This window comes from Oncorhynchus keta, chromosome 36, assembly GCF_023373465.1.
Source record: "Oncorhynchus keta strain PuntledgeMale-10-30-2019 chromosome 36, Oket_V2, whole genome shotgun sequence".
NCBI lineage: Eukaryota > Metazoa > Chordata > Actinopteri > Salmoniformes > Salmonidae > Oncorhynchus > Oncorhynchus keta.
The window spans coordinates 20009941-20037877 of record NC_068456.1 but is presented as its reverse complement, the minus strand read 5'-3'; the positions used below and the strand labels follow the sequence as shown (position 1 = coordinate 20037877).

General features: G+C 41.5%; 2 protein-coding genes across 10 annotated transcripts in view; one reads left to right on the top strand and one right to left on the bottom strand.

Moving 5' to 3' along the window:
- Positions 1-1646: 1646 nt before the first annotated feature.
- LOC118369923 (SPARC-like) lies at positions 1647-13429 on the bottom strand. 2 transcript variants are annotated; one of them, XM_035754699.2, is made up of 9 exons: positions 13278-13429; positions 12794-12883; positions 10850-10922; positions 9807-9918; positions 9586-9704; positions 9329-9483; positions 8674-8786; positions 2433-2527; positions 1647-2113 (listed from the first exon to the last, which is right to left on the bottom strand). In XM_035754699.2, exons 2-9 carry the CDS (start codon positions 12842-12844, stop codon positions 2058-2060), a joined length of 774 nt encoding a protein of 257 aa, XP_035610592.1. In that variant the 5' UTR covers positions 12845-12883; positions 13278-13429; the 3' UTR covers positions 1647-2057. The 2 variants fall into 2 exon arrangements, with proteins under 2 accessions (XP_035610592.1, XP_035610591.1); XM_035754698.2 differs by lacking the exon at positions 1647-2113 and having other exon boundaries at positions 2121-2527.
- A 5296-nt stretch (positions 13430-18725) lies between these two features.
- The window catches only part of ccser2a (coiled-coil serine-rich protein 2a), a 73984-nt gene continuing 64772 nt past the window's right edge, over positions 18726-27937 (top strand). For all 8 annotated transcript variants that reach the window (XM_035754440.2, XM_035754439.2, XM_035754437.2 and 5 more), the window contains exons 1-2: positions 18726-18857; positions 19242-19381. The gene's annotated coding sequence lies outside the window, so the exon portion shown is untranslated. The remainder of the gene's footprint in view (positions 18858-19241; positions 19382-27937) is intronic.

Here is a 27937-nt window from a genome sequence, read left to right as displayed (position 1 = left end):
AGAGAGAGAGAGAGAGAGAGAGAGAGAGAGAGAGAGAGAGAGAGAGAGAGAGAGAGAGAGAGGGAGGGAGGGGGAAGACAGAGACATACACTATCTCACCATCTCAGATCAGATCACCACAGGGAGGGGAGAAGGTTGGGTTGGGGGATGTGAAAGATCTAGCTATACAACATCCAACATGTGACAACAGAAAGAGGAGAAGAAGATTGTAGGTGAGTGTGAGTAAGAACAGAGGGGGGAGGGACAACGGGCAGGACAGGAGGGTGGCCCTGTGGATCAGTTTTACCCTCCCCTGGGTGTGGGGGATGGGGGTGGTGGAGTTGGAGGTGGGGCAGGAGGTCTTGAGGTAATGAGTGGGAATGTATTAATGTAGGGGATGAAGACGCAAAGAGGGAGGGAGGCAGGGACCTCCAGGGGTGGCCCCAACAACACATTTCATTTTCACAGATAAAGGAGCGAGTCCCCTGGGATGGGTGAGCAATTGAAGGGGGGATGGAATTTGTATTCAGAGCTCCTTTCCACTTGCCGTGGTGACTGCGTTAACAGCTTGATGTGCAGGTCACTCATTAGTAAATACAGCCTGCTCTCAATTGGCTGATCTCCGATCACGCTCCTATATCTGATCATTTTACAGCTCCTCTCATCGTCTGTTTTTTCCTCTCTTCTTTTCTAAAACTCTGATACTGCCTCCACTGGTCTCGTCTTAATCAAAAGTGACGAGAGCGAATCTGAGACATCAGGAAAAAAAATCTTGTTTTTATTCTTTGGGGGTTTATCTGGGCACATTGCAAATCTCATTCCTCTGTTGCCCTGTGTCTGAGAAGCATCTGTATCTTATGTTGAATATTGAAATATCTCGCTCTATCTTTCCTCCTCCCGGCAAAGAAAAATGCGAGGGATAATTAATCCAGAGACACCAGTGGAACTGAGGAACCCACCCCGGGCCGCGCACATCCCCTATTGATCTTTTAGAATACACACACGCACAGATGAAACAAAACATAATGAGAGCTGTGGAAAAGCTGAGGCATCAGATCAAACATCTCAAAATGATGTACTGGACTGTGTAAGGGCTGATGATTTGGCTCTTTGACCTTACAAGAGGGCATTATTTCTTCATTTCCTGCTTCCTGTTGACAAATATCATACGCCATGGCTACTATTTCCACAACATCAAACCTCTTCTCAGTTACTCTTCTTCTCCCACTTCTCTCAGACTATTCCATCCCCCTTTTGTTCTTTCTCTAATTTCTGATCCATTTTTCATGCATTACTTTACCCACCGCCATCTCTACTCCCCATTTACAGTGCATTACCCCCCCTTCCATAAACACACTTTCTTACTTCCCTCCTTCGTTTACAGTGCATTACCACACTCCCCTTTCTTCCCTCGTCTCCCCCTATTATCCCTTGTTCCCTTCCCTGGTAACGGCTTCTCACACTAAGCTTCCTTTCCTTACATCATCTCTTTTCTATCTCTTCCCTCCATCCTCCCTCCATCACAGTATCCCATTGTCTCTGTGAAGCTTTCACCATCTATCTCTCCCTCCACAGTAATTGAATGCTTGATCCATGCAACACGTCCTCCTGGTTCTTAATGAGCCCCTCTCTCCTCCGGCCATCCCCATATAGACACTAAGATGGTAGCCAAGACTCATAGACATTTATTACAGGCCATTTCTCCACACAGACGAATCTACAGTGGACTTCTCAAAACAAATGATGTCATTAATCAAAAATAAATGCAGTACCGAGTGTGACCGTTAGAGGGAGTAGTGGAAATATGATACAGGCAGTGGGTGATTAATTGATGCAGATGATTGTAGAATGTAGATAGCATTGATAAACAGATGCACATGTAGACAAATCAAATTAAAATCAAATCAAATGTTATTTGTCACATGCTTCATAAACAACCGGTGTAGACTAACATTGAAATGCTTACTGACGGGCCCTTCCCAACAATGCAGAGAGATAAAAAGAGAAGTAACAGAACATTTAAAAAAAATGATAACACAATAATACACAATGCGAGAAGAGAGGTGTTCACATCCAGGTCAAAGGTGGTTGTCAGTCTTCATGGGACACAGTTTACCGGATCCCATTTTCATAGCTGTCAGAGAGAGAAAGAAACATTTGCTATAATCAATTGTTGCAATCAAAGCATTTGCTGTAATCAAATTTAGTTCAATTAAAGACGAAACAAATTACTCACTAGGTTTTAAGGGTAATGGTACTGGTACTCCGTGTATATAGCCAAGTTATCGTTGCTCATTGTGTATTTATTATTACGTCTTATTGGGAAGGGCCCATAAGTACTCATTCCACTGTTAGTCTACACCTGTTGTTTACAAAGAATATGACAAATACAATTTGATTTGATTTGATAATGTTGCATAGTTTGGATAGTGAAGTTAAGGGATTGCACCCACACATGAAGCTGTGGAACCAGATCTCTGAGCGATCCACCAGACAGGAGATCCATTCATGCAGGGTCACCTTAGTGTTCTTGTTATGGTCACACGACCTGTATGCAGAGAATAAACATACACAATACCACATAAAAGATTACTGTAGCTCTGTTGGAAGAACATTTATAGATAACTTTGACACCTTTTGGAAACAGAAGATGCTCTACAGGAATGACGGAGTCCATCCAAATCATCTTGACTCCTGGCCGGGCATGGGTCATGACTTATCAATGACCCAAGCCCAGCTCAGATAATCCCTACCAATGTGTCGTTGTTGTAATGCTGCAGAAAATGTACATTATCCCAGGGGTGTTGACAATCACAATGTAAGTAACCTAATTTATGTCCCTCTAACTCCCCTAAATGCCTCTGTCGATCCTACAGCTATTGTATACAGTAATTGTGTGCCTATGAACCAGAGTTATACTGTTAGCACTGAGGAGGTTTGCCCCACTGTGCAGCTCACCCTGCACTATCAGTTCAAACATAAATAACATTGTCATGTCTACTGCTGATAGGTTTCCCAGTAAAGCAATAAAAACAATCTAGCATCCCAGAAAAGTGCTAAAAATAGCCCACATTAAACATACTGTATGCAGCCTAAGAAACAATGTTCATGGCACCAATAACTTTGTTGCTAGTAACAGACAACATTCATATTCTAACTATCTCTGATACTCACTTAAATAATACATGTTTAAAATATATATATATATTTCACCTTTATTTAACCAGGTAAGCTAATTGAGAACAAGTTGTCATTTACAACTGCGACCTGGCCAAGATAAAGCAAAGCAGTGCGACACAAACAACAACACAGAGTTACACATGGAATAAACAAGTGTACAGTCAATAACACAATAGAAAAAAAATTAAGTCTATATACAGTGTGTGAAAATGGTGTGAGGATGTAAGGCAATAAATAGGCCATAGTAGCGAAGCAATTACAATTTAGCAAATTAACACTGGAATGATAGATGGTGATGTTCAAGTAGAAATACTGGTGTGCAAAAGAGCAGAAAAGTAAATAAAAACCATATGGGGATGAGGTAGGTAGATTGGGTGGGCTATTTACAGATGGGATATGTACAGCTGCAGCAAATCGGTTAGCTGATGTTTAAAGTTAGTGAAGGAAATACAAGTCTCCAGTTTCAGCTATTTTTGCAATTCATTCCAGTCATTGGCAGCAGAGAAGTGGAAGGAAAGGCGGCCAAAGTAGGTGTAGGCTTTGGGGATGACCAGTGAGATATACCTGCTGGAGCGCTTGCTACGGGTGGGTGTTGTTATGGTGACCAGTGAGCTGAGATAAGGCGGAGCTTTGCCTAGCATAGACTTATAGATGACCTGGAGCCAGGGTGTAGCGAAGGCCAGCAGACTAGAGCATACAGGTCGCAATGGTGGGTGGTATAAGGGGCTTTGGTGACAAAACAGATGGCACTGTGATAGACTGCATCCAGTTTGCTGAATAGAGTATTGGCTATTTTGTAAATGACATCGCCGAAGTCGAGGATCGGTAGGATAGTCAGTTTTACGAGGGTATGTTTGGATAGTAGGATAGTCAGTTTTCACTCACTCCGTGAGTGAAGGAGGCTTTGTTGCAAAATCGGAAGCCGATTCTAGATTTAATTTTGGATTGGAGATGTTTAAAATGAGTCTGGAAGGAGAGTTTACAGTGATGATGATACAGTTGTAGCATTACATGGTTATAAAAAATACAGAAATGCCAATAGGGGCGGTGTTGCAGTCTATATTCAGAACCACATTCCTGTAAAGCTTAGGGAGGATCTACTGTTAAATACGGTTGAAGTAATATGGCTACAGGTTCACCTGCCTCACCTAAAGCCCATTCTTGTGGGAAGATGCTATCGACCACCAAATGCTAACAGTCAGTGTCTGGACAATATTTGTGAAATGCTTGATAATGTATGTGATATCAACAGAGAGATATATTTTCTGAGTGACCTTAACATTGACTGGCTTTCATCAAACTGTCCACTCAAAAAAAAGCTTCAAACTGTAACCAGTGCCTGCAACCTGGTTCAGGTTATCAGTCAACCTACCAGGGTAGTTACAAACAGCACAGGAATGAAATCATCAACATGTATTGATCACATCTTTACTAATGCTGCAGAAATTTGCTTTAAAGGTATCCAAATCCATCATATGTAGTGATCACAATATAGTAGCCATATCTATGAAAACCAAAGTTCAAAAGGCTGGGCCTAATATAGTGTAGTGGCCATACAATATGTTTTGTGGTGATTCCTATGTTGATGAGAATATTTTCTGGTCTGTGGAGAAACCAGACGCTGCACTTGACTCATTTATGAAATTGCTTATTCCTGTCGCTAATAAGCATGCACCTATTAAGAAAATGACTGTAAAAACTGTTAAATCAACGTGGATTAATGAGGAATTGAAAAATGTTATGGTTGAGAGGGATGAGGCAAAAGGAATGGCAAATAAGTCTGGCTGCACAAACAATTGGTAAACGTACTGCAAATTGAGAAAACATGTGACTAAAATGAATAAAAAGAAGAAGAAACTATACTATGAAACAAAGATAAATTATATAAAGAATGATAGTTAAAAAGCTTTGGAGCACCTTAGATAAAATTTAAGGTGACAATGACAAGCCACCTGGGTCTGACAACTTGGATGGAAAATCCTTTTTGTCATATCTTCAATATAAGCCTACAAGAAAGCCTGTACCCTCAGGCCTGGAGGGAAGCAAAAGCCATTCCGCTACCCAAGAATAGTAAAGCCCACTTTACTGGCTTAAGTAACTGACCAATCAGCCTGTTGCCGACTCTTATTAAACTTTTGGAAAAAATTGTGTTTGATCACGTACAATGTTATCTTACAGAAAAACAAATTGACAACAGACTTTTAGCACGCTTATAGGGAAAGACATTCAACATGACCAGCACTTACACAAATTACTGATGATTTGCTGAGAGCAATTGATGATCAAAAGATTGTGGGAGCTGTTTTGTTAGACTTTTGACATTATCGATCATAGTCTGCTGCTGGAAAAATGTATGTATTATGGCTTTACACCCTCTGCTATATTGTAGATAAATAGTTACCTATCTAACAGAACACAGAGGGTGTTCTTTAATGGAAGCCTCGCCAACATAATCCAGGTAGAATCAGGAATTTCCCAGGGCAGCTGTCTAGGCTCTGTACCTTTTTCAATATTTACTAATAACATTGAGTAAAGCCAGTGTTTCTATGTATGCGGGTGACTCTATACTTTACACGTCAGCTACCACAGCGAGTGTCACGCCCTGACCGTAGATTTATTTTTTTGTTTCCATTTTTAGTTTGGTCAGGGTGTGATGTGGGTGGGTATTCTATGTTGTAGGTCTAGGTTTCTGTTTCTATGTGTTTGGCCTGGTATGGTTCTCAATCAGAGGCAGCTGTCTATCGTTGTCTCTGATTGAGAGCCATACTTAGGTAGCCTGTTTTCCCATTTTGAGGTGTGGGTGATTCTTTTCCGTTTCAGTGTTTGCACCATACGGGACTGTTTCGGTTTTCATTTATTCTCTTGTTCCTTTGTATTCTGTATTAATTCCTGATTAAAAGGTATTATGGATACGTACCACGCTGCATTTTGGTCCTCCTCTCCTTCCACCAATGAAAACCGTTACAGCGAGTGAATTTACTGCAACACTTAACAAAGAGGTGCAGTCAGTTTCAGAATGGTTGGCAATTTAAAAAATATATATTTCAAAAACTAAAAGCATTGTATTTGGAAAAACAATTGACCAAACCCTAAACCTCAACTAATACTGTGGAAATTAAGCAAGTTGAGGTGACTAAACTGCTTGGAGTAAACCTGGATTGTAAACAACCATGGTCAAAACATGTTGTGTGGTCCAGTTGTGTGGTCAGGTGCCACAAAGAGGGACTTAGGAAAATTACAATTGGCTCTGCAGTTTAGAAAATGCTGTCATAATGCTGTACTGATAAACATTGACAATACATGTTTAACTTCATTTAAGATGGCCCTTAAATATACACAGTGACCTAACATTATTAACATGCATGTCAATCTCTTTAGGCTCAAAGTAGAGGAGAGATTGACTTCACCACTGCTTGTTTTTGTAAAAAGTATTGACATGCTGAATGCACCAGGGTGTCTGTTTAAACTACTAGCACACAGCTCAGACACCCATGCATACCCCACAAGACATACCACCAGAGGTCTGTTTAATCTACTAGCACACAGCTCAGACACCCATGCATACCCCACAAGACATGCCACCAGAGGTCTGTTTAAACTACTAGCACACAGCTCAGACACCCATACATACCCCACAAGACATACTACCAGAGGTCTGTTTAATCTACGAGCACACAGCTCAGACACCCATGCATACCCCACAAGACATACCACCAGAGGTCTGTTTAAACTACTAGCACACAGCTCAGACACCCATGCATACCCCACAATATATACCACCAGAGGTCTGTTTAAACTACTAGCACACAGCTCAGACACCCATGCATACCCCACAAGTGGTTCTGTAGCTCAGTTGGTAGAGCATGGCGCTTGTAACGCCAGGGTAGTGGGTTCGATTCCCGGGACCACCCATACGTAGAATGTATGCACACATGACTGTAAGTCGCTTTGGATAAAAGCGTCTGCTAAATGGCATATATTATTATTATTACAAGACATACCACCAGAGGTATGTTTAAACTACTAGCACACAGCTCAGACACTCATGCATACCCCACAAGACATACCACCAGAGGTCTGTTTAAACTACTAGCACACAGCTCAGACACCCATACATACCCCACAAGACATACTACCAGAGGTCTGTTTAATCTACTAGCACACAGCTCAGACACCCATGCATACCCCACAAGACATACCACCAGAGGTCTGTTTAAACTACTAGCACACAGCTCAGACACCCATGCATACCCCACAATATATACCACCAGAGGTCTCTTCACAATACCAAAGTCCAGAACAGTCTATGGGAGGCACACAGTACTACATAGAGTCATGGCTGCATGGAACTCTATTCCACATCAGGTAACTGATGCAAGCAATAGAATCAGATTTCAAAAACAGATAAAAATACACAGTGAACAGCGGGGACTGTGAAGAGACGCTCACACAGGCACAGACACACGCATACACATGATAACACACGCACTCTACACACATGGACTTTGTATTGTAGATATGCGATAGTAGAGTAGTGGCCAGAGGGCACACACTTAATATGTTGTGAAAAGTGGTATGAAATGCCTTTATGTTGCTGCACCCCAGGAAGAGTAGCTGCTGCCTTAGATCCTTAATAAATACAAATACACATAAACAAACCTACTATTGCAAATACACACACACACATACATGCATGCACACACACACACAAACGCAAAGGACTTGCAAACCAACACATCTGCATACAATATGAACAGACTGACATTTGTCTTCACCCACACAGAAACATTATTTTTGAAGGGTACCGTTTCCATTTGTGCTAATTCACACACAGCGGGAAGCACAGTGGGTAATAAACATTATCATCGCTGGGAATAGGTTGACATTGAGCCAGCCAGCCACACTCCCACAAAACCTGTCGCTGCAGACTGGCAACACACACCAGCTTTACGACTGAGGGGGGGGAGAGAGAGAGAGAGAGAGAGAGAGAGAGAGAGAGAGAGAGAGAGAGAGAGTGAATAGATTTAGTAGGGAGGAAAGAGAGGGATGAGGACATGGGGTATGGAGGTGGGAGTGTTAGAGGGATGGATGAGATAGAGAGGAGAGTGTGATGAGTGGGGAGGTGGGTTGGCTGAGTAGTAGAGGGAGAGGGGGGACTCACAGGAAGGGGGTTGGCACAGATGATGTCTGCTGAGGATGGGGTGCAGAGAGAACATGAGGATGGGAGGTGCAACATGGAATGGGGGCGATTGACATTTGAATCCTTTACATTAAGGAAATCATTTGACCTTCTCTTTACAAATAGGTCATTGCCCCCAATTTCACATTTTTCCATGACGTTCTCAAATTATCAGTTGAATTTGAATTGATTTCCTGTATTAACTGAGATTAAAGTATATTGACAGTTGGCAACTGATAAAGACAGGGATAAACATAATGGGGATTTGGACATGTCGTAATTTGTATACGGAGCATAGAGGACAAGAAAGATTGTGTATTCAGAGTGGGGCTCACTGGAAGAAGGAGGTAGCACAGTGCTCTAGAGGCATTCTTTTGTAGCGTAGCTTCCTCAGGTCTTTCCGGCTCAGCTTTCCATCCTTGTTCTTGTCCAGCAGGCCAAACCTCCACTATACAATTCGGGAGAGAGAGGAGACATCGAAGCAGAGAAATATTGAATGACAACAATGAGCTATTCACCCCAGCACTCCTAATGCCAATTTACCTAAAAGGAGGATGAACAGTCTAGAGAGAGAGGGAGGAAGACAAAGCTGGGTTAAAGTGGTTAGTTGAATAGATAAAGGGAGGGCTAGAGGTCAGGAAGGCAGGAATGAGGATATAATATTACCACCCAGTTATCTTTCTTATTGAATCATTTAGTGATTATTGACTAAGTCTATTTATACTGGGGTTCCTGAATGCTCCCTCATTCTGAGTAGTGGAAGACCACACAATAAGCTACACAGGAGCTTTTCAACCTTAAATGACATCTGCTTCAGGTAACTAACAATTTCACACCACAACACAAATCAAAGTGCTCTTATGCCAAAGTGCTCTTCATGCTCTTCAAGTTAGTTCATGATAAGTGTAATCAGGTGCGGTAGATCTTGCGAACACTGCAGCCCTCCAGGACCAGAGTAGCCCAGCTCTATTCCTCTGTCTTGTCTGTTACCTGGGCTAGTTCGGAGCGCTGGGTGTGGCTCAGGCAGCTCTGAGGCGGGGCGTAGGGGGCGTAGGACTCTCCCATGCGACTCAATAGGAGGAACCAGTCCATGAGGCGGTATGGGAACTGGCCATACTCCTCCTCTGTACAGTTTGCCTTGGGAACTTGGAAACAAATATGAGCAAGCATGAAGTGGAACCTGATCTTGAAGAAGACTTATTATGTAGGTATAGTACTGCAGTACTGTGTGTGTTTGTGAGTCCTACCCAGACAAGGCCCTTTATGAGCCAGTCCAATGTGACGTCTCTTGCGGCAGGCTTCTCTATGCAGCAGACACTCGTTCCCATAGGTCCTTCCCAGAACACTGCACACGGGTGCCCCCTGCCTGCACACATAGGTCATTACAAGCACAATGATATACTGTAGTGCAAGGCACCTTTCTTTATCACTTGAATACAACTTAATTAAGTTTGTGGTGTGGCCCTACCGTGGGCAGATCTTAGGACACACACACTTTGGGAAGAGGACTCCGTTGTCCTGCACCACCTGGCACCAGGAGCCCATTGGACTGTGACACTTCAGAAGCTCACATAGTAGGACTTGCATATGGATAGATGGAGAAATGGAGAGGGAGGGAGGAAGGGAGGGAGGTGGAAGAGACTTCATGCTTTGAACATAAAATCAGTCGATACAGAACTACAATGGGGTTATTTTGCAGTCCAAACAAACAAGGTCAACGTGTATTAAACATCCCATTTCACTATACATGTGTGCAAATGTTAAAAGATATGTTCATTTGGGGGTATTAAAACCATTTACTTGGGTTACAAAAGGTTAATAACAGAGAAAGTGTTACTGCTTGACAGACAGTGCCTCTTTGCCAACATGACCAATTTGGCGCTTTTAGGGTTAATGACGGCAGACTTACAGTTGAAGTCGGAAGTTTACATACACTTAGGTTGGTGTCATTAAGACTCGATTTTCAACCACTTCATAAACTATAGTTTTGGTAAGTCGATTAGAACATGCATGACACAAGTCCTTTTTCCAACAGTTGTTTACAGACAAATTATTTTACTGTATCACAATTCCAGTGCGTCAGAAGTTTACATACAGTAAGTTGACTGTGCCTTTAGAAAACAGCTTGGAAAATTCAAACCTGACTCAGTTACACCAGTTCTGTCAGGAAGAATGAGCCAAAATTCACCCAACTTATTGTGGGAAGCTTGTGGAAGGCTACCCAAAATGTTTGACTCAAGTTAAAGAATTCAAAGGCAATGCTACCAAATCCTAATTGAGTGTATGTAAACTTCTGACCCACTGGGAATGTGATGAAAGAAATAAAAGCTGAAATAAATAATTCTCTCTACTATTATTCTGACATTTCACATTCTTAAAAGAAAGTGTTGATCCTAACTGACCTTAGACAGGGAATTTTTACTCTGATTAAATGTCAGGAATTGTGAAAAACTGAGTTTAAATGTATTTGGCTAAGGTGTATGTAGACTTCCGACTTCAACTGTATCTCACCTGGGTCCACTCTACCCAGATATGGTCTCAGACTGCTCTCAGCCTGCCATTGTTTGCGCTGGGCTCTGCCTCCCTGGAACACATAGAATTCGGGGGCAAAAAGAGACAGACTAGTCTGTTATCAGTTTGTAACATGGAATAAACCTTGAGCATGTGTTTGTCTCTTAATGCTGTGTTCTTTTGTAAATGCTGTACTAGTACAACATATTGTAGGGCCTAACCACTCAACATGAGTAGATAACCTAACTTCTCTGTTTTGAAAACAGACTTTTGTGTTGAATTATATTTTGGGTGGTTGGGTTCTCAGACAAATAGAGGCCAAGCAACAGTCAGAACCTCTCCCAAATTTTCAGATTTATCTTCAACCATGATAAATCTGTACATGCCTGACAGTCTGCCACTGATAGCAAATCATTTAAAGATAATTCAAGTCCTTTCACTGTTCGTATTGAAGCTATGTAAATCGATGACTTGTCTAGAATAGCCCCCACTGCAAGGGGGGTGCTCCTAACCCCCCAAATCCCCACTATCCTCAATCCACTACTATGGTCTTTGTAGTCTGAGCCAGACCCACATCTGCCCTGAATGCACCTGATGAGAAACAGGTGCAATCCCACTGGGCACACACCGGGCACACACTGGTTGAATCAACATTGTTTCTATGAAATGACGTTTCAATGAAATGACGTTGAAATAATGTGGAATGCACGTTGACGTCTGTGCCCAGTGGGTTGTGACCCAAAATACTGGAGCCTCAGCTCCTTTAGCTCCTTCAGCTCCCAAAACCCAATTGTTTCATTAGTCCATTGATATAGTTGATATAGTCCCCAAAATGTTTTGCATGTCAGCAATCAAGTTTTCAAGATATATCACTTTCAAAATACAGAAATACAGCTGGCATGATGTCACGCCCTGACCTTAGTTATCTATGTTTTATGTATTATTTTGGTCAGGTTAGGGTGTGACAAGGGTGGGTGTGTGTGTTTTTGTCCTGTCTAGGGTTTTTGTAATTCTATGGGGTTTTGGTATGTCTAGGTATTGGTAGGTCTATGGTGGCCTGAATTGGTTCCCAATCAGAGGCAGCTGTTTATCGTTGTCTCTGATTGGGGATCCTATTTAGGTTGCCATTTTCCATGTTGGTTTTGTGGGTTATTGTCTATGTGTAGTTACCTGTCAGCACTTGTGTTATATAGCGTCACGGTTGTTCAGTGGGTTTCTGTCATTAAAAGAGCAATGTATGCTTATCACGCTGCGCCATGGTCACATCAATATGACGACCGTGATGCATTTTGCATCATGTGATTTCTGTATTTTGAAAGTGATCTTAAACTTGATTGCTGACATGCAAAATATATTTTTACTATATTAACATTGGACTAATTACACAAATACCAAAAGCTAGTTTTGGGTGGAGTTTTCCTTTAACATTAATTTATTGCCTAACAACTCCAACTCAAATCCATCTCAATAACAAACAGAGGAATGTTGATTTATCTCCAACTCATTTCAACATGTGGGAAAATGTCTCAATGTGTATGCTACATCAAGTTGTTCTATTTCAGTAAAGACTTACTATTTTTCCTTCAGTTGTTTTGACATACCAAGTGATTTCCTCAGCTATACACTTTTACCAGGTGCCTGGCTGAATATAAAAGTATGTGTTGACGTCTATGAACATTCTTCAAGGTATAAAAGTCCCAACTTTCCGTCCTACTAGAGACGTATTTAACCAGATCAAAAATGTAGAATGTTGCAGATAGATATATAATGAATAGAGCTGACAACATTCACTATTCGACATGACAGACCATAGACTGTGACAGACAAGCAATTATATCTGTTCTACAATCTTCTGTAACATTTCTGTCTGAACCTTCTGTAACATTGCACTCTCCTGAACAGGTCCCAGCCTCCTAATGTAAGGAGGAGAAAGGTTATACTCACCATGGCCAGGTCAGGGTGAAAAGCCAGGACCAGCAGAAAGAGCAGGTTCATAGTAAGGCTGAATGCGAGAGAAGAACGTTTCTAACAGTCCTGCAGGAGAAATAAACCAAACAGAACTATTTCTTTGACATGGCCAATTTATGTATACTACTTGTATATCAAATGAATTAAATAAAACCATTTCCTTTTATATGATCCACTGTAAAATAACCCTTACGGAAGAGTGAAAGTGAAATATAACTTTGAGATATATGCTTGGACAACATACACATATGACCTTATTTGGTGTAATATACCTCCATTATTCACCAGTCATTCGAATCATCCAGAAAAAAACAATGAGGCTCAGTCAAAAGAAAGCAATAATTTCCAATTCCTGTGCTGTAGGAAGGTTAGGTTACATGGACAGGAGGACATTAGCCATCAACAGAGGAAGTCATTATATGGAACAAGTCATTTTCCCAGACAGCTTCAGAAATCTTACCAGAGTTTCACTTGCTTCTATCCTCTGTTGCTATTCCGCTTGCTGTTCTGCGTCTTGCCAGCTGCACATATTTCCCTCTCCTTTACACCTGTTCCTTAAAGGTATCTGTTTTGAAGTTCTGCTGCCTATACTTTCTCCTTCCTTTTATTTGATCTCCTATTCTTACAATCCTGCCGTATCTGCCCCTCCTCTCCCCTCATTTCTACCTCCTCCTCTTAATCTTCAGTTCACAATAGCCCCCTGTGTATAGGCCACATCAGCAGACCAAAATACTCTGAGAAAATATATGCACCTTCAGTCAGTCAATCAATCAATTAGATGAAAACAGAAAATGCAATTCAGACAGACAGTAGGTGTTGTGAGAGTGTTTATTAGGGGGTTTGATTTGACATATGATGTAAAGAGAGAGAGATGTATTGGCTGAATCCATGTGTGCCCTGGCCTGTAAATGTATGTGCCTGTGATGTACTGCCAGCCTCAATGAGAACCAGTTCCCCTTTCCTAATAGCCCCGGGAAGTAGGGGTGCTGAGAGTGCTGCAGCAACAACCTGAAAAATCAGAAGAATAAAACAATTACTAGTATTAGCAGACCGTGATACTGTAGCCATCTGATACAACAGGTATAGAGAAACAGTGAAATGCTTACCCTTCCCAACAATGCAGAGAGAAAGAAAATAGAGCAATAATAAAAAGTAATAACACGTAATAATAATAATAATACAATACACAATGAGTAACGATAACTTTGGTATATACACGGGGTACTAGTACCGAGTCCATGTGTAGGGGTACGAGGTAATTGATGTAGATATGTACAGTTGGAGTTAGAAGTTTACATACACCTTAGCCAAAAACATTTAAACTCAGTTTTTCACAATTCCTGACATTTAATCCTATACAAAAATCCCTGCCTTAGGTCAGTTAGGATCACCACTTTATTTTAAGAATGTGAAATGTCGGAATAATAATATAATAATAAATAATAATAATAATAATATAATGGTCCTTCTGTGGCTCAGTTGGTAGAGCATGGCGCTTGTAACGCCAGGGTAGTGGGTTCGATTCCCGGGACCACCCATACGTAGAATGTATGCACACATGACTGTAAGTCGCTTTGGATAAAAGCGTCAGCTAAATGGCATATATTATTAAATGTCGGAATAATAGTAGAGAGAATTATTTCTTTCAGCTTTTATTTCTTTCATCACATTCCCAGTGGGTCAGAAGTTTACATACACTCAATTAGTATTTGGTAGCATTGCCTTTGAATTGTTTAAATTGCGTCAAACATTTTGGGTGGCCTTCCACAAGCTTCCCACAATAAGTTGGGTGAATTTTGGCCCATTCCTCCTGATAGAGCTGGTGTAACTGAGTCAGGTTTGTAGGGCTCCTTGCTCGCACATGCTTTTTCAGTTTTGCCCACACATTTTGGGATTGAGGTCAGGGCTTTGTGATGGCCACTCCAATACCATGACTTTGTTGTCCTTAAGCCATTTTGCCACAAGTTTGGAAGTATGCTTGGGGTCATTGTCCATTTGGAAGACCCATTTGCGACCAAGCTTTAACTTCCTGACTGATGTCTTGAGATGTTGCTTCAATATATCCACATAATTTTCCTGCCTCATGATGCCATCTATTTTTTGAAGTGCACGTGTCCCTCCTGCAGCAAAGCACCCCCACAACATGATGCTGCAACCCCCGTGTTTCACAGTTGGGATGGTGTTCTTCGGCTTGCAAGCCTCCCCCTTTTTCCTCCAAACATAACGATGGTCATTATGGCCAAACAGTTCTATTTTTGTTTCATCAGACCAGAGGACATTTCTCCAAAAAGTACGATCTTGTCCCCATGTGCAGTTGCAAACCATAGTCTGTCTTTTTTATGGCGGTTTTGGAGCAGTGGCTTCTTCCTTGCTGAGCAGCCTTTCAGGTTATGTAGATATAGGACTCGTTTAACTGTGGATATAGATACTTTTGTACCTGTTTCCTCCAGCATTTTCACAAGGTCCTTTGCTGTTGTTCTGGGATTGATTGGCACTTTTCACATCAAAGTACATTCATCTCTAGGAGACAGAACGAGTCTCCTTCCTGAGCGGTATGATGGCTGTGTGGTCCCCATGGTGTTTAAACTTGCATACTATTGTTTGTACAGATAAACGTGGAACCTTCAGGCATTTGGAAATTGCTCCCAAGGATGAACCAGACTTGCGAGGTCTACAGCTTTTTTTCTGAGGTCTTGGCTGATTTCTTTGGATTTTCCCATGATGTCAAGCAAAGAGGCACTGAGTTCACCAGCAGCATACCAGCCTGCATACCACTGCTGGCTTGCTTCTGAAGCTAAGCAGGGTTTGTCCTGGATGGGAGACCAGATGCTGCTGGAAGTGGTGTTGGAGGGCCAGTAGGAGGCACTCTTTCCTCTGGTCTAAAAAAAATCCCAAATGCCCCAGGGCAGTGATTGGGGACACTGCCCTGTGTTGGGTGCCGTCTTTCAGATGGGATGTTAAACGGGTGTCCTGACTCTCTGAGGTCATTAAAGATACCATGGCACTTATTGTAAGAGTAGTGGGGTTAACCCTGGTGTCCTGGCTAAATTCCTGGCCTCAAACAATCATAGTCACCTAATAATCCCCTGTTTACAATTGGCTCATTCATCCCCCTCCTCTCCCCTGTAACTATTCCGCAGGTCGTTGCTGCAAATGAGAACGTGTTCTCAGTCAATTTAGCTGGTAAAATAATGGATAAATAAAGTTTGAAGGTAGGCCTTGAAATATGTCCACAGGTACATCTCAAATGATGTCAATTAGCCTATCAGAAGCTTCTAAAGCCATGACGTAATTTTCCAAGATGTTTAAAGCACAGTCAGCTGAGTGTAGGTAGACTTCTGACCCACTGGAATTATGATACAGTGAATTATAAGTGAAATAATCTGTCTGTAAACAATTATTGGAAAAATACTTGTGTCATGCACAAAGTAGATGTCCTAACCGACTTTCTAAAACTATAGTTTATTGCAAGAAATTTGTGGAGTGGTTGAAAAACGAGATTTAATGACTCCAACCTAAGTGTATGTAAACTTCTGACTTCAACAGTACATATAACTAGGAATACAGTGACTAGGCAACAGGATAGATAATAAACAGTAGCAGCAGCATATGTGAGGAGTCAAAAATGTTAGTGCAAATAGGGTCAATGCAGATACTCCAAGAAGCTATTTGGTTAACTATTTAACTAACTATTTATCAGTCTTATGGCTTGAGGGTAGAAGCTGTTTAAGGTCCTGTTGGTTCCAGGACTGGTGCATCGGTACAGCTTGCTGTGCGGCAGCAGAGAGTAGTCTATGACTTGGGTGGCTGGAGTCTTCCTCTGACAGGTACTGGTATAGAGGTCCTGGGAGTGTTGTAATCACAACGGACAAACATATGATGCCCCTAGCAACTACTTTTCTCAGTTTTCAGAGAAACTTCTAGGTATGAACATCTAATATTTCCTTCAGTTTGTTGTGGGCTGAAGATAGTGAGATGACTGACTGACTTGGGGGCGATGTCAGGAGAAGCCTAACACTGTCACCTAGTGGTCATTGTGATGCATGACCACTATACAGATTCTATTAGACATATCATTACATGAATAACTTGGTTTATTGTTCTGTACATGATCCCACAACAGAACCTCCATTTTTATGTATGTATTTTCTATTCGAATGTAAGTTATTCCCTTCGTTTATTGGTTTTAAACGTTTAGACCAGAGAGCTCTCAGGTTTCTCACTAGATTAAAATGTCATGAAGAGAAGCTTCCCTTCACATGGATGATCATCAAAGGGGATTTGAGAGGTAACTGCTAAGAGTGGAACGAAAACATGCACTTTTATCCCTCTGAAAATTGTTCAATGTACGTGTATTGATGTGAGAAGAGAAAGAGTCATATACTGTGTCTGTGTGCGCGAGTGAGAGAGAGCGAGCTAGAGAGAAAGAGTGAAGGTGGGGGGTAGGGACCATGGTAGGGATGTAACTATACAGGAACTTTTGAGATTATTTATGTGCAGAAATGATCCAACCCCCTATTTTCATTATGTTTTTTATGCAAATGTTTTACATACCGTACTCTCTGATAACACATGTGCCTGCCTTACTGTATATCCCATACGTGCGCAAAAACTCATACTAGCGAGCGTGCACATTTACACTGAGGGCAGGATGAAAATATGACAGATGACGTCAGTGTCAACACGAACGAGAATGACTGAGGTCGAAGTTTGGGAAGGCAGAAAAACATGGATCGTGACTCCTGTCGATCATGTGGACTAGTTATTCAAATTGGGAAAGATATGGAACATTTCTAACGGCCTTTACTTTTTTTTAATCGAACCGTCCAAACGGGGGTTCTACTAAAACGAAATAATTTTGCATCACTTGTTATCTCACACATTGAGATTAGAGATGTTGCCAAACCATAGAGTACCACATTATGAGTCATAATCTTTCAATCTTTTTATTTATTTAACTAGGCAAGTCAGTTAAGAACAAATTCTTAATTTGTTCTTGTAACACTGCCTTGTTCTGAGGCAAAATGACACATTTTTACCTTGGCGATTTGATCCAGAAACCTTTTGGTTACTGGCCCAACACTCTAACCACTAGGCTACCTGCCACCCAAAATAATGCTCACGAATAATATTACTCTGAGTATTTTGGTAATAATACTCAATAATACTCATAAAATCCTAGTGGTCAAACAGGGAAATGGTTCCAATCATTTTACCGTACTCATTTTTCCCATATAGGATTTTAGAAACACTTAAAATAAGGTCTGTGTTTTGTGTAGACTTACCCTGGCGTGATGTTTTGATAACCATGTGAATCTCTCTAAGACAAGGTGGCTTTTATCAATATATTCACCTGTATTTACCCCCCCAAAATGGAATGCTGATTAGCTGCTAATGAGGCTATCATAAAGAACTACAAATGCTATGATGATCGGGACGAGACCGGTGAATCAAGGCAAAGGTTAGAATCTCTGGATTAATTATCCAATGTTAGCTAAATGTAGTAATGAATAAATTGGCAACATTTCTTCAAATGGACAATTCTGTAAACTGACTTGTTCAAGTTTTATTTTCACACAATACCTGTTAGCAAAGGTGTCAGCTAGAGATGATGTGTTTTGCATGTCTACTTTGATATCAATTAGCATTTTCGAATCTGAGCGTAAATAGAGCTGAATATATTGATAAAAGTAATATTGTCCAAGAGAGAAGTACATGGTTATCAAAACGTCATGCCAAGGTAAGCCTACACGAAACACATACAGTATTTTAAGTGTTTCTGAAATATCTTATGGGAAAAATTAACGATGGAAAAACGATTGGAACCATTTCCCTGTTTGACTGCTAGGTTTTATGGGTATTATGACACCTCCGCCGTGGGACTCTATTGAGGTCCAGGTGACGTCTGAACGCTCCGCCCATCAAGTAGAGGAGGATGCTGGAATGATAAAGCATCATGCATCTAATCTCTTTTGAGAATTCCGCTGAACTGTTTTCTGATGGACGTTTGAATTATTTGACGGCACGGACACGTGGATATGTATGACTGTTGATTCCGAACATCATTCAACGTTATCATTACATTGTATCGGTGTTGACACGATAATGCTGTAGTTTGCGTTTATCATGACTAAAGTGCAACTAACCTCGTCCCCAGGCTATTGCGCATATAAAGCGGAAGTGTCTGGGGACGAGATTATAGCGAAACCTGGGGTTATTTCCAAGGTTCTTTACATTAGTCATATTACAATAATTGAATTGTAACCACATTTCAACGTCAAGACTCAAGATAATGTTTTATTGAACAACAATAATAGTTTAGAAGGCTTTAGTGAGAAAATGCGGTATAATTCTCTTTCTGCCATTTTTGTTGTTGCGTTTTCCACTTATTGTTCACATTCTAAAGAAAACTGTTCTTACATAGAGAAACAAACTTGGCGATGGTGATACCAAGAGGATAACTTCAACTTCAGGACAGCCACTGCCTTCATCTGACACTTGCCTTCGTTGGACCGTGGACCCTAGTAAACCTGACCGAATAACTTCATAATTCTGTTCTTCCAGGTAGGAGTCCATTTTACTTTAAAAAGTTTACCACTATACTAATTCAAAGTGTACCATTAGTTTACTACGCTGTAGTACTTTTCTTTATCCATGGTATTCTGAGCGCATGTCACCTGTGTGATAGGGAAAGAGGAGACACCGTGCATAAATATACAATATTTACATGATAACCACAATAATATGTCAATAACAGAAGTCATTACTCAGGGTAATCCTTTGAGTCCTGTAGAAGAGTAAGGAATAAAAAGTACAATACATGGATCACTTGTAAATTATTTTATATAATATTTTCTAGAATGGGCATATTGCAATGGCTCAAATGGTTGTTCTTTGTTTCTCATCACTGTTGTGTTTAGTCACTGGTATATTTAAGCAATAAGCATGAGGGGGTACAGGCCAATATACCATGGCTAAGGGCTGTTCTTATGCACGCAACACAAAGTGCCTGGATACAGCCCTTAGCCATGCTATATTGGCTGTACTCCGTAAACCCCCTAGGTGCCTTATTGCTCTTATAAACTGGTTGCGAATGTAATTAGAACAGTACAAATATGTTTTGTCATAGTTGTGGTATATACCACGACTTTCACTTATTATTAAGCAATAAGGCAGAGGAGGTGTGGTATATGGCCAGTATACCATTGTATAGGCTATATTAAATATATCTTTTAAAAACTTTTAAAATGTACATGTGGCTTGTAGGCTATGCGTGGAAGCCAGGAGATGCTAAACGTGTTTATGTTCATGAACGATCAATTACATTGAGACGGGTAGTTATTTGCATGACAATCACCGGCTGACAAAATGTCATGAATGCTACAGCCCTAGTGGCGGAAAAACTATTCTGGGTCCAATAGATTTTCCTGATCTGGTAACCTAACCAGGTGAAACTCCGGATCTTATATGGTATGACATGATTCATCTGTTGTTAAAAGGTTTAATATGGGCTATGATGGGATCCACGTTTTTTTAGAATCAGGTCACATGGTTTAGAAAAACTCCTCACCTTGGGGAATATAAAAACCCTGTCAAACTGCAGCAGCCTTGTACTTGTTCAAATGAATTATATTTATACACAGAGAAAGCATCAGAATTGGACAATAAAACTCACAGGGCTGAGCTTGCTTTATCCAGGTTGACATTGTGTAGTCCTGCCCTATGCAACTGTAGGCCTAATGAAACATTTACTCAATCTATGTCAGCTATTGTGTTTATTGATTAATTCCAGTTAATCATCATTTTGGATTGAAAAAGTGTGGGTTGCCTAGTCTGCCCAAGTTTGAATTTAAACCAAATGTGATCCCATTCACATTTTCTCACAATCAAATGGACTATAAATACACAGCGTTACCACTTTGTTTACCTTGGCCAGAGGTACAGGGCACATACTGTATGTAGTAGGCTAGACTATGCAGCTGCTGTTGATAGTAGCCTACAGTTGATCAGACTGAAAAATAGTCTAATTTCCATGCCATACAGCATGTCAGATCTCACATGTTAGATGTATAGAGTTTTTGCTTGTGTCTGTCGGGAGTGATGTGTTATCACGCTTGCTAAATAAATACTGGAGGAAAGTGAAGAGCACGCCTTGAGCTTTGTGCTTTGTGCCCGGTCTGCACAACCTGCGATTTCTGTGAATCTGATTGGCCACGACTTGCAAAGAGCCTGAAGCAACACTCTGATGTGAACGACAGATAAATTGTGTGTGAGTTGACAAATCACAAGGCAAATCAGTCTAAAAAAACAACCATTTTAATGTTTGCTTCAATATATTTTGTTAAACTAAATCAATAGTGGTGTGGCGCTGCCACACATAATTGAAAAATACTGTGGCAAATGCCGCTCCCCCACACGTTTTCCGACGGCTCTGCATCTGTCAACCGATCATCCTAAGGCCAATAGTACAAACGCTCTCTTTCCCTACTGCTCTCCAGCCATGCAGAAGACACACTGTTATAACCCTGGGGATGTTACTGTACCGTGAATGTTTATGCTATGCTTAGACATTTATGTAATAGTGGTAAAAAAAATAACAATGGGAATTATGTAACTGTTCATTGACATATTATTATTCATATTTTTTGTTCACATTTGTACTAGAGGGCACTTAATGTGACGCTCCAGATCTTTTGTATAATTTCAGCCAGTAGTTATGGAAGTTGTACTCACTGTCACGCCTTGGTCATTGTATCTTGTGTTTTTGTTATATATTTGGTCAGGCCAGGGTGTGACATGGGTTTATATATTGTATTTTCGTATTGGGGTTTGTAGTATTTGGGATTGCGGCTGAGTAGGGGTGTTGTATAGGCTTGGCTGCCTGAGGCGGTTCTCAATCAGAGTCAGGTGATTCTCGTTGTCTCTGATTGGGAACCGTATTTAGGTAGCCGGGGTTTCACTGTGTATTTCGTGGGTGATTGTTCCTATCTCTGTGTAGTTTCACCAGATAGGCTGTAATTAGGTTTCACGTTCCGTTTGTTGTTTTGTTTTTGTATAGTTATTTCATGTGTCACTTTTTCCATTAAAGTCATGAGTAACCACCACACTGCATTTCGGTCCGACTCTCTTTCGACAAACGAAGAACGACGTTACACTCACAAGCCAAAACGGGTCCCAGTTTTTGTGTACTATGTCATCCATTTCATATGATCTGTTACGTCCTCAAAAAAAACTATACATACAGTTCCTTTGGGGGGTATTCAGACCCTTTGACTTTTTCCACATTTTGTTTTGTTACAGCCTTATTCTAAAATTGATTAATAAAAACAATTCCTCAGCAATCTACACACAAATACCCCCATCCTCCGAGACAGGATCATTCTTAAATGGAAGAAGTTTGGAACCACCGAGACTCTTCCTAGAGCTGGCCGCCTGGCCAAACTGAGCAATCGGGGGATTGGTCAGGGAGGTGACCAAGAACCCGATGGTCACTCTGACAGAGCTCCAGAGTTCCTCTGTCGAGATGGGAGAACCTTCCAGAAGGACAAACATCTCTGCAACACTCCACCAATCAGGACTTTATGGTAGTGGCCATAAAGGTACCTAAAGACTCTCAGGCCATGAGAAACCAGATTCTCTGGTCTGATGAAACCAAGATTGAACACCTCGGCCTGAATGCCAAGTGTCACGTCTGGAGATCAGTTATTGTCAATGACATGTGATACTGTCTCCCAAGTGAACTAGATAACCCAGACAGCGCTAAGCTCTCTGTACCATCACCCCAAATGTACAGAACAAGTGGAATTCCTCTGACTGTGATTGTATTCATTGCCAGTTTTGACACTCCATAGTGTACATGAGCTGGACATTCCTTGGTTCTCTGATGGAGGCGTTCTCCTCCACTTCCACATATCTCTGTGTGTGTTCCCCTGGCACCTGTCTGTGTAGGTCCCAGCCTGCTGCGTTTTCTACTTTGTGTTTAGTACCACACTACCCCACAACAGCTGAATGTCTCCACAGAGTTTCTGCCCACGGAGGACCTCCATAACTCGTAGTATCAGGGTATACTCGGGTTGTGTGTATGTCTGTGTATATATGTGCGTGTATTTCTAATACACACAATCTGTCATGGCCGGTGTGTGAAAGCAGCACAAACCAGTCATACCCAGCAATGGTGGTGGCCTTGAAAAACTGTCTAGTTGAGCAGATAAGATGTCATTACTAGACCACACCAGCATAAAGGTTGCATGTTTAGTCACAGAACTGTGTCACTGAGAGTCAAGAGTTTACTTGTATCTCAAGGTCTTGAATTTACAACTTACCTGCTATTTTTAAGGTGAGTGAGCATTGAACAACTGAGTATTTAACAGCTTGGTTTAAACTCAACACCTTTATTGCCAGAGTGGCCTGGCAGTGTAATCTCATGTCTGTTGTTTTGAATTGTATTGTGGTTTAGCAATGTGTTATAACATCACTATAACAATTGAATGTCTGACCCCAGAGAGGATTTGGTTAGCAGTGCTCAATAGAAGACTGTGTGTGTAACAGTAGAACATGAATGTCAGAGTGGCTCGCAAACCCCACTCTGAAAAGTTTCAGTAGAGCTGGTTGTAATGTGGGGTTGATGTGACTTTGACAGTAGTCTGATCTGTTTCTCCGTCTCCACAGTCTCACTATGGGGCCTATCATTACAGCTATATTTAGCCCTGCTTATTGCTGCTATCTGACAGAGCTATGTGTTTCACGGTCCCGTGGAAGGTGTGCGTGGCACTGTTTTTCGTCTCTCATTGTCAATAATTGCAACATTTATTCCCATATCTTTTTCACCTAAATTAGTAATAAACAGACTCTCAGAATGTATGATTGGACTTGCCACTAGCCAAAAGCAACACTGTGACATGGATGTGAAGGGATTGTGTGTACACAGGTGTGTTGGGTAAGATTATGAATCTTTGTTTGATTGGGAGTGTTTTGAATCATAGGATATTTATGAGCCTCGTTGCGCTTAAGTAGATTATTAATGTGCAGGGGCTGCTAATACTGGCAGACAGGTGTGTTGTATCAATGTGTATACTAAGGCTAGACAAGGCATCAGTATGATGTGTCCCACCTCAAGAAGTCTGATTTGTGCTGACTGCCATCTTGGCTCTAATGTGTTTGGATGACAAGCAGCATATGTGCTGTTTCCAGTCTCTTAGTAATGCCCTCCAGCTCTCAACAGCAGCTGGCAGCTCCATTGAGACCTTCCTATACGAGCCCCTAGAGGCCCCCTCCATTAGGCCTTCATGTTGTTTCATTCAATAATACCCCCCCCATGTCATGTGATACTAGTTTCAGCATCGGGTCTGCTCTTTGCCCCCAGGGCTAGGGCTGGGACCAATAAGTCCTGCTTATGGACTGCTGCTGCACTCTGAACTGGTGCTTTTATAGAAAGTGCACATGGGTGTGTACATGTCTGTGTGTGTGAACAATGCCCTATATGTAAAAGCTTTAGAATGCTGGCTTTGGATTTCTGCACTCTAAACAGCTGAGTCATTCCAATTCCAAGCATCACCATGTCTAATGTAGTCTGTTGCTCTCTTAAAAAAGCTCTTATACATTTAAAATAGCCATCCAGTATGCAGGCTAATGTGATGCTTAACTGCCATGAGGGTGTTTTCCTGAACATATAACACACAAGAAAGTGAGGATGACATTCTGCGTCCTCTCTTTTGAATTGGTTTCTTCTTGTTTCAAATATTGGAGTAAATCTATTCCACTATTTTTCATGTTGTTATTCAACATTGCCATAAACATTCCACCTACTGCAAGCTCTTATTCTTCCCAAAGAGTTTGCTTAGGATATGCTAAGCACTCACTGTCGGATGGGATCTCTCTTCCCACCTACCACTACATAGCCTCTCTAACAACCTGATTGTGGTCTTGGTAACACTTTGATTTCACTTATTTATGAGATGGTGACATTTGAAACCAGTGCCCTCCTGTTCAATACACAGCCCAATAGCATGCCCCTCCTACTGGCTAAAGACATGGAAATGAGATGGAGCTAATAAAATACTATTTTAAATACATCGTGGACTAAGAAGCTATAGGGTGTGTATTGAATCCAACTGCATTAGCATTGATCTCCATCACTCTCATACCCCCATTATGATTGGCTAGCATCCATCATATGACTCATAAGCAGTCATGGTTGTCTGATCTTGTTACATATGTCAAATGAGATATGAGAGGAGTGTCGTATCACTTTACAGCAAAGGGAGGGTTGTGAGTGATGTCATTGTTGGTATCAGTGGATTGTGGCTGAGGACTGCAATTGAAGTGATTGAACTTGTGGCATGTCTGTTTTGAACATCTGTTTTGAGTCTGCCCGTCTGTCTATGTCATGTGAGGAGAACCCTAAACATGTCAATGAAATTACGCCGAGCTTTCACCTCAGGGACTGTCAGTGCAGGGTTAGTCTGTTAGTCTGACCTCTACTGAGTTAGCAGGTAGGGAAAGTAGTAAAGTAGTTGGTGCGCTTTAGTGGTTACGTATATAGATGTCACATAGGGGACTGTTGCCCATGACAACAACAATCTGACGATGGCGCCGGAGGGGAGGCTGCTGTCTTATCTGCTCTTACCAAACACGTCTTACCAACCACGCTATTAAATTAATCGTAATGGGCGATTAATTAGGGCCGATTTCAAGTTTTCATAACAATCGGAAAGAGGTATTCTTGGGCGCCGATTTTTAATTAAAATTATTTATATTTTTTACACCTTTAATCTTTATTTAACTAGGCAAGTCAGTTAAGAACACATTCTTATTTTCAATGACGGCCTAGGAACGGTGGGTTAACTACCTTGTTCAGGGGCAGAACGACAGATTTTCACATTGTCAGCTTGGGGGTTCCAATCTTGCAACCTTACAGTTAACTAGTCCAACGCAATAACGACCTGCTTCTCTCTTGTTGGACTCCACAAGGACTGCCTGTTACGCGAATGCAGTAAGCCAAGGTAAGTTGCTAGCTATCATTAAACTTATCTTATAAAAAACAATCAATCATAATCACTAGTTAACTACACATGGTTGCTGAAATTACTAGATATTATCTAGCGTGTCCTGCGTTGCATATATTCTGACTGAGCATACAAGTATCTAAGTATCTGACTGAGCGGTGGTAGGCAGAAGCAGGCGCGTAAACATTAATTCAAACAGCACTTTCGGGCATTTTTCCAGCAGCTCTTCGTTGTGCGTCAAGCCTATCAACTCCCGAGATGAGGCTGGTGTAACCGAAGTGAAATGGCTAGCTAGTTCGCACGCTAATATCGTTTCAAACGTCACTCGCTCTGAGCCTTCTAGTAGTTGTTCTCCTTGCTCTGCATGGGTAACGCTGCTTCAATGGTGGCTGTTGTCGTTGTGTTGCTGGTTCGAGCCCAGGGAGGAGTGAGGAGAGGGACGGAAGCTATACAGTTAACCTGGCAATACTAAAGTGCCTATAAGAACATCCAATAGTCAAAGGTTAATGAAATACAAATGGTATAGAGGGAAATAGTCCTATAATTCCTATAATAACTACAACCTAAAACTTCTTACCTGGGAATATTGAAGACTCATGTTAAAAGGAACCACCAGCTTTCATTTGTTCTCATGTTCTGAGCAAGGAACTGAAAGGTTAGCTTTCTTACATGGCACATATTGCACTTTTACTTTCTACTCCAACACTTTGTTTTTGCATTATTTAAACCAAATTGAACATGTTTCATTATTTACTTGAGACAAAATAGATTTGATTGATGTATTATATTAAGTTAAAATAAGTGTTCATTCAGTATTGTTGTAATTGTCATTATTACAAATAAATCAAATGTAAAAAATTGGCCGATTTAATCTGTATCGTTTTTTTGTGGCCCTCCAACAATCGGCATCGGTATCGGCCTTGAAAAATCATAATCGGTCGACCTCTAGTCAGGGTGCTCTCGATGGTGCAGCTGTAAATTCTTTTGAGGATCTGGGGACCCATGCCAAATCTTTTCAGTCTCCTGGGGGGGAATAGGTTTTATTGTGCCCTCTTCACGATTGTCTTTGTGTGCTTGGACCATGTTAGTTTGTTGGTGATGTGGACACCAAGGAACTTAGAAGCTCTCAACCTGCTCCAATGCAGCTCTGTCGATGAGAATGGGGGCGTGCTCTGTCCTATTTTTCCTGTAGTCCACAATCATCTCCTTTGTCTTGATCACATTGAGGGAGAGGTTGTTGCCCTGGCACCACACGGCCAGGTCACTGACCTCCCTATAGGCTGTCTCGTCGTTGTCGGTGATCAGGCCTACCACCTACCTATCATAGACAAACTTAATGATGGTGTTGGAGTCGTGCCTGGCAGTGCAATCGTGAGTGAACAGGGAGTACAGGAGGGGAATGAGCGCGCATCCCTGAGGGGTCCCTGTGTTGAGGATTAGCGTGGCGTATGTGTTGTTACCTACCCTTACAACCTGGGGGCGGCCCGTGAGGAAGTCCAAGATCCAGTTGCAGAGGGAGGTGTTTAGTCCCAGTGTCCTTAGTCCTTTAGTCCCAGTGTCCTAGTGAGCTTATTGATGAGATTTGAAGGCACTATGGTGTTGAACGCTGAGCTGTAGTCAATGAATATCATTCTCACATAGGTGTTCCTTTTGTCCAGGTGGGAAAGGGCAGTATGGAGTGCAATAGAAATTGCATCGTCTGTTGGGGCGGTATGCAAATTGGAGTGGGTCTAGGGTTTCTGGGATAATGGTGTTGATGTGAGCTATGACTAACCTTTCAAATCACATCATGGCTACAGATGTGAGTGCTACAGGTCGGAAGTCATTTAGGCAGGTTACATTAGTGTTCTTGGGCACAGGCACTATGGTGGTCTGCTTAACCTGTTACTCCTACCCCCTACTTTTTCGAACATTCTGTTAAAAATCGCGCAACATTTCAGCGCCCTGCTGCTCATGCCAGGAATATAGTATATGCATATGATTAGTATGTGTGGATAGAAAACACTCAGACGTTTATAAAACTGGTTAAATCACGGCTGTGACTATAACAGAACGTGCGTTTCATCGAAAAGCGCAGGAAAATCTGATCACTGAAAATTGGAAAATATATCAATGC

What these genes read in the sequence shown, in the direction of transcription:
- LOC118369923 (XM_035754698.2), bottom strand. Translation starts at nt 12,844, where the DNA reads ATGAACCTGCTCTTTCTGCTGGTCCTGGCTTTTCACCCTGACCTGGCC. An exon ending in TTCACCCTGACCTGGCCATG is followed by an intron (nt 10,923 to 12,793) that starts GTGAGTATAACC and finishes TATGTGTTCCAG; the next exon opens with GGAGGCAGAGCCCAGCGCAA. An exon ending in TCTGGGTAGAGTGGACCCAG is followed by an intron (nt 9,919 to 10,849) that starts GTGAGATACAGT and finishes TCCATATGCAAG; the next exon opens with TCCTACTATGTGAGCTTCTG.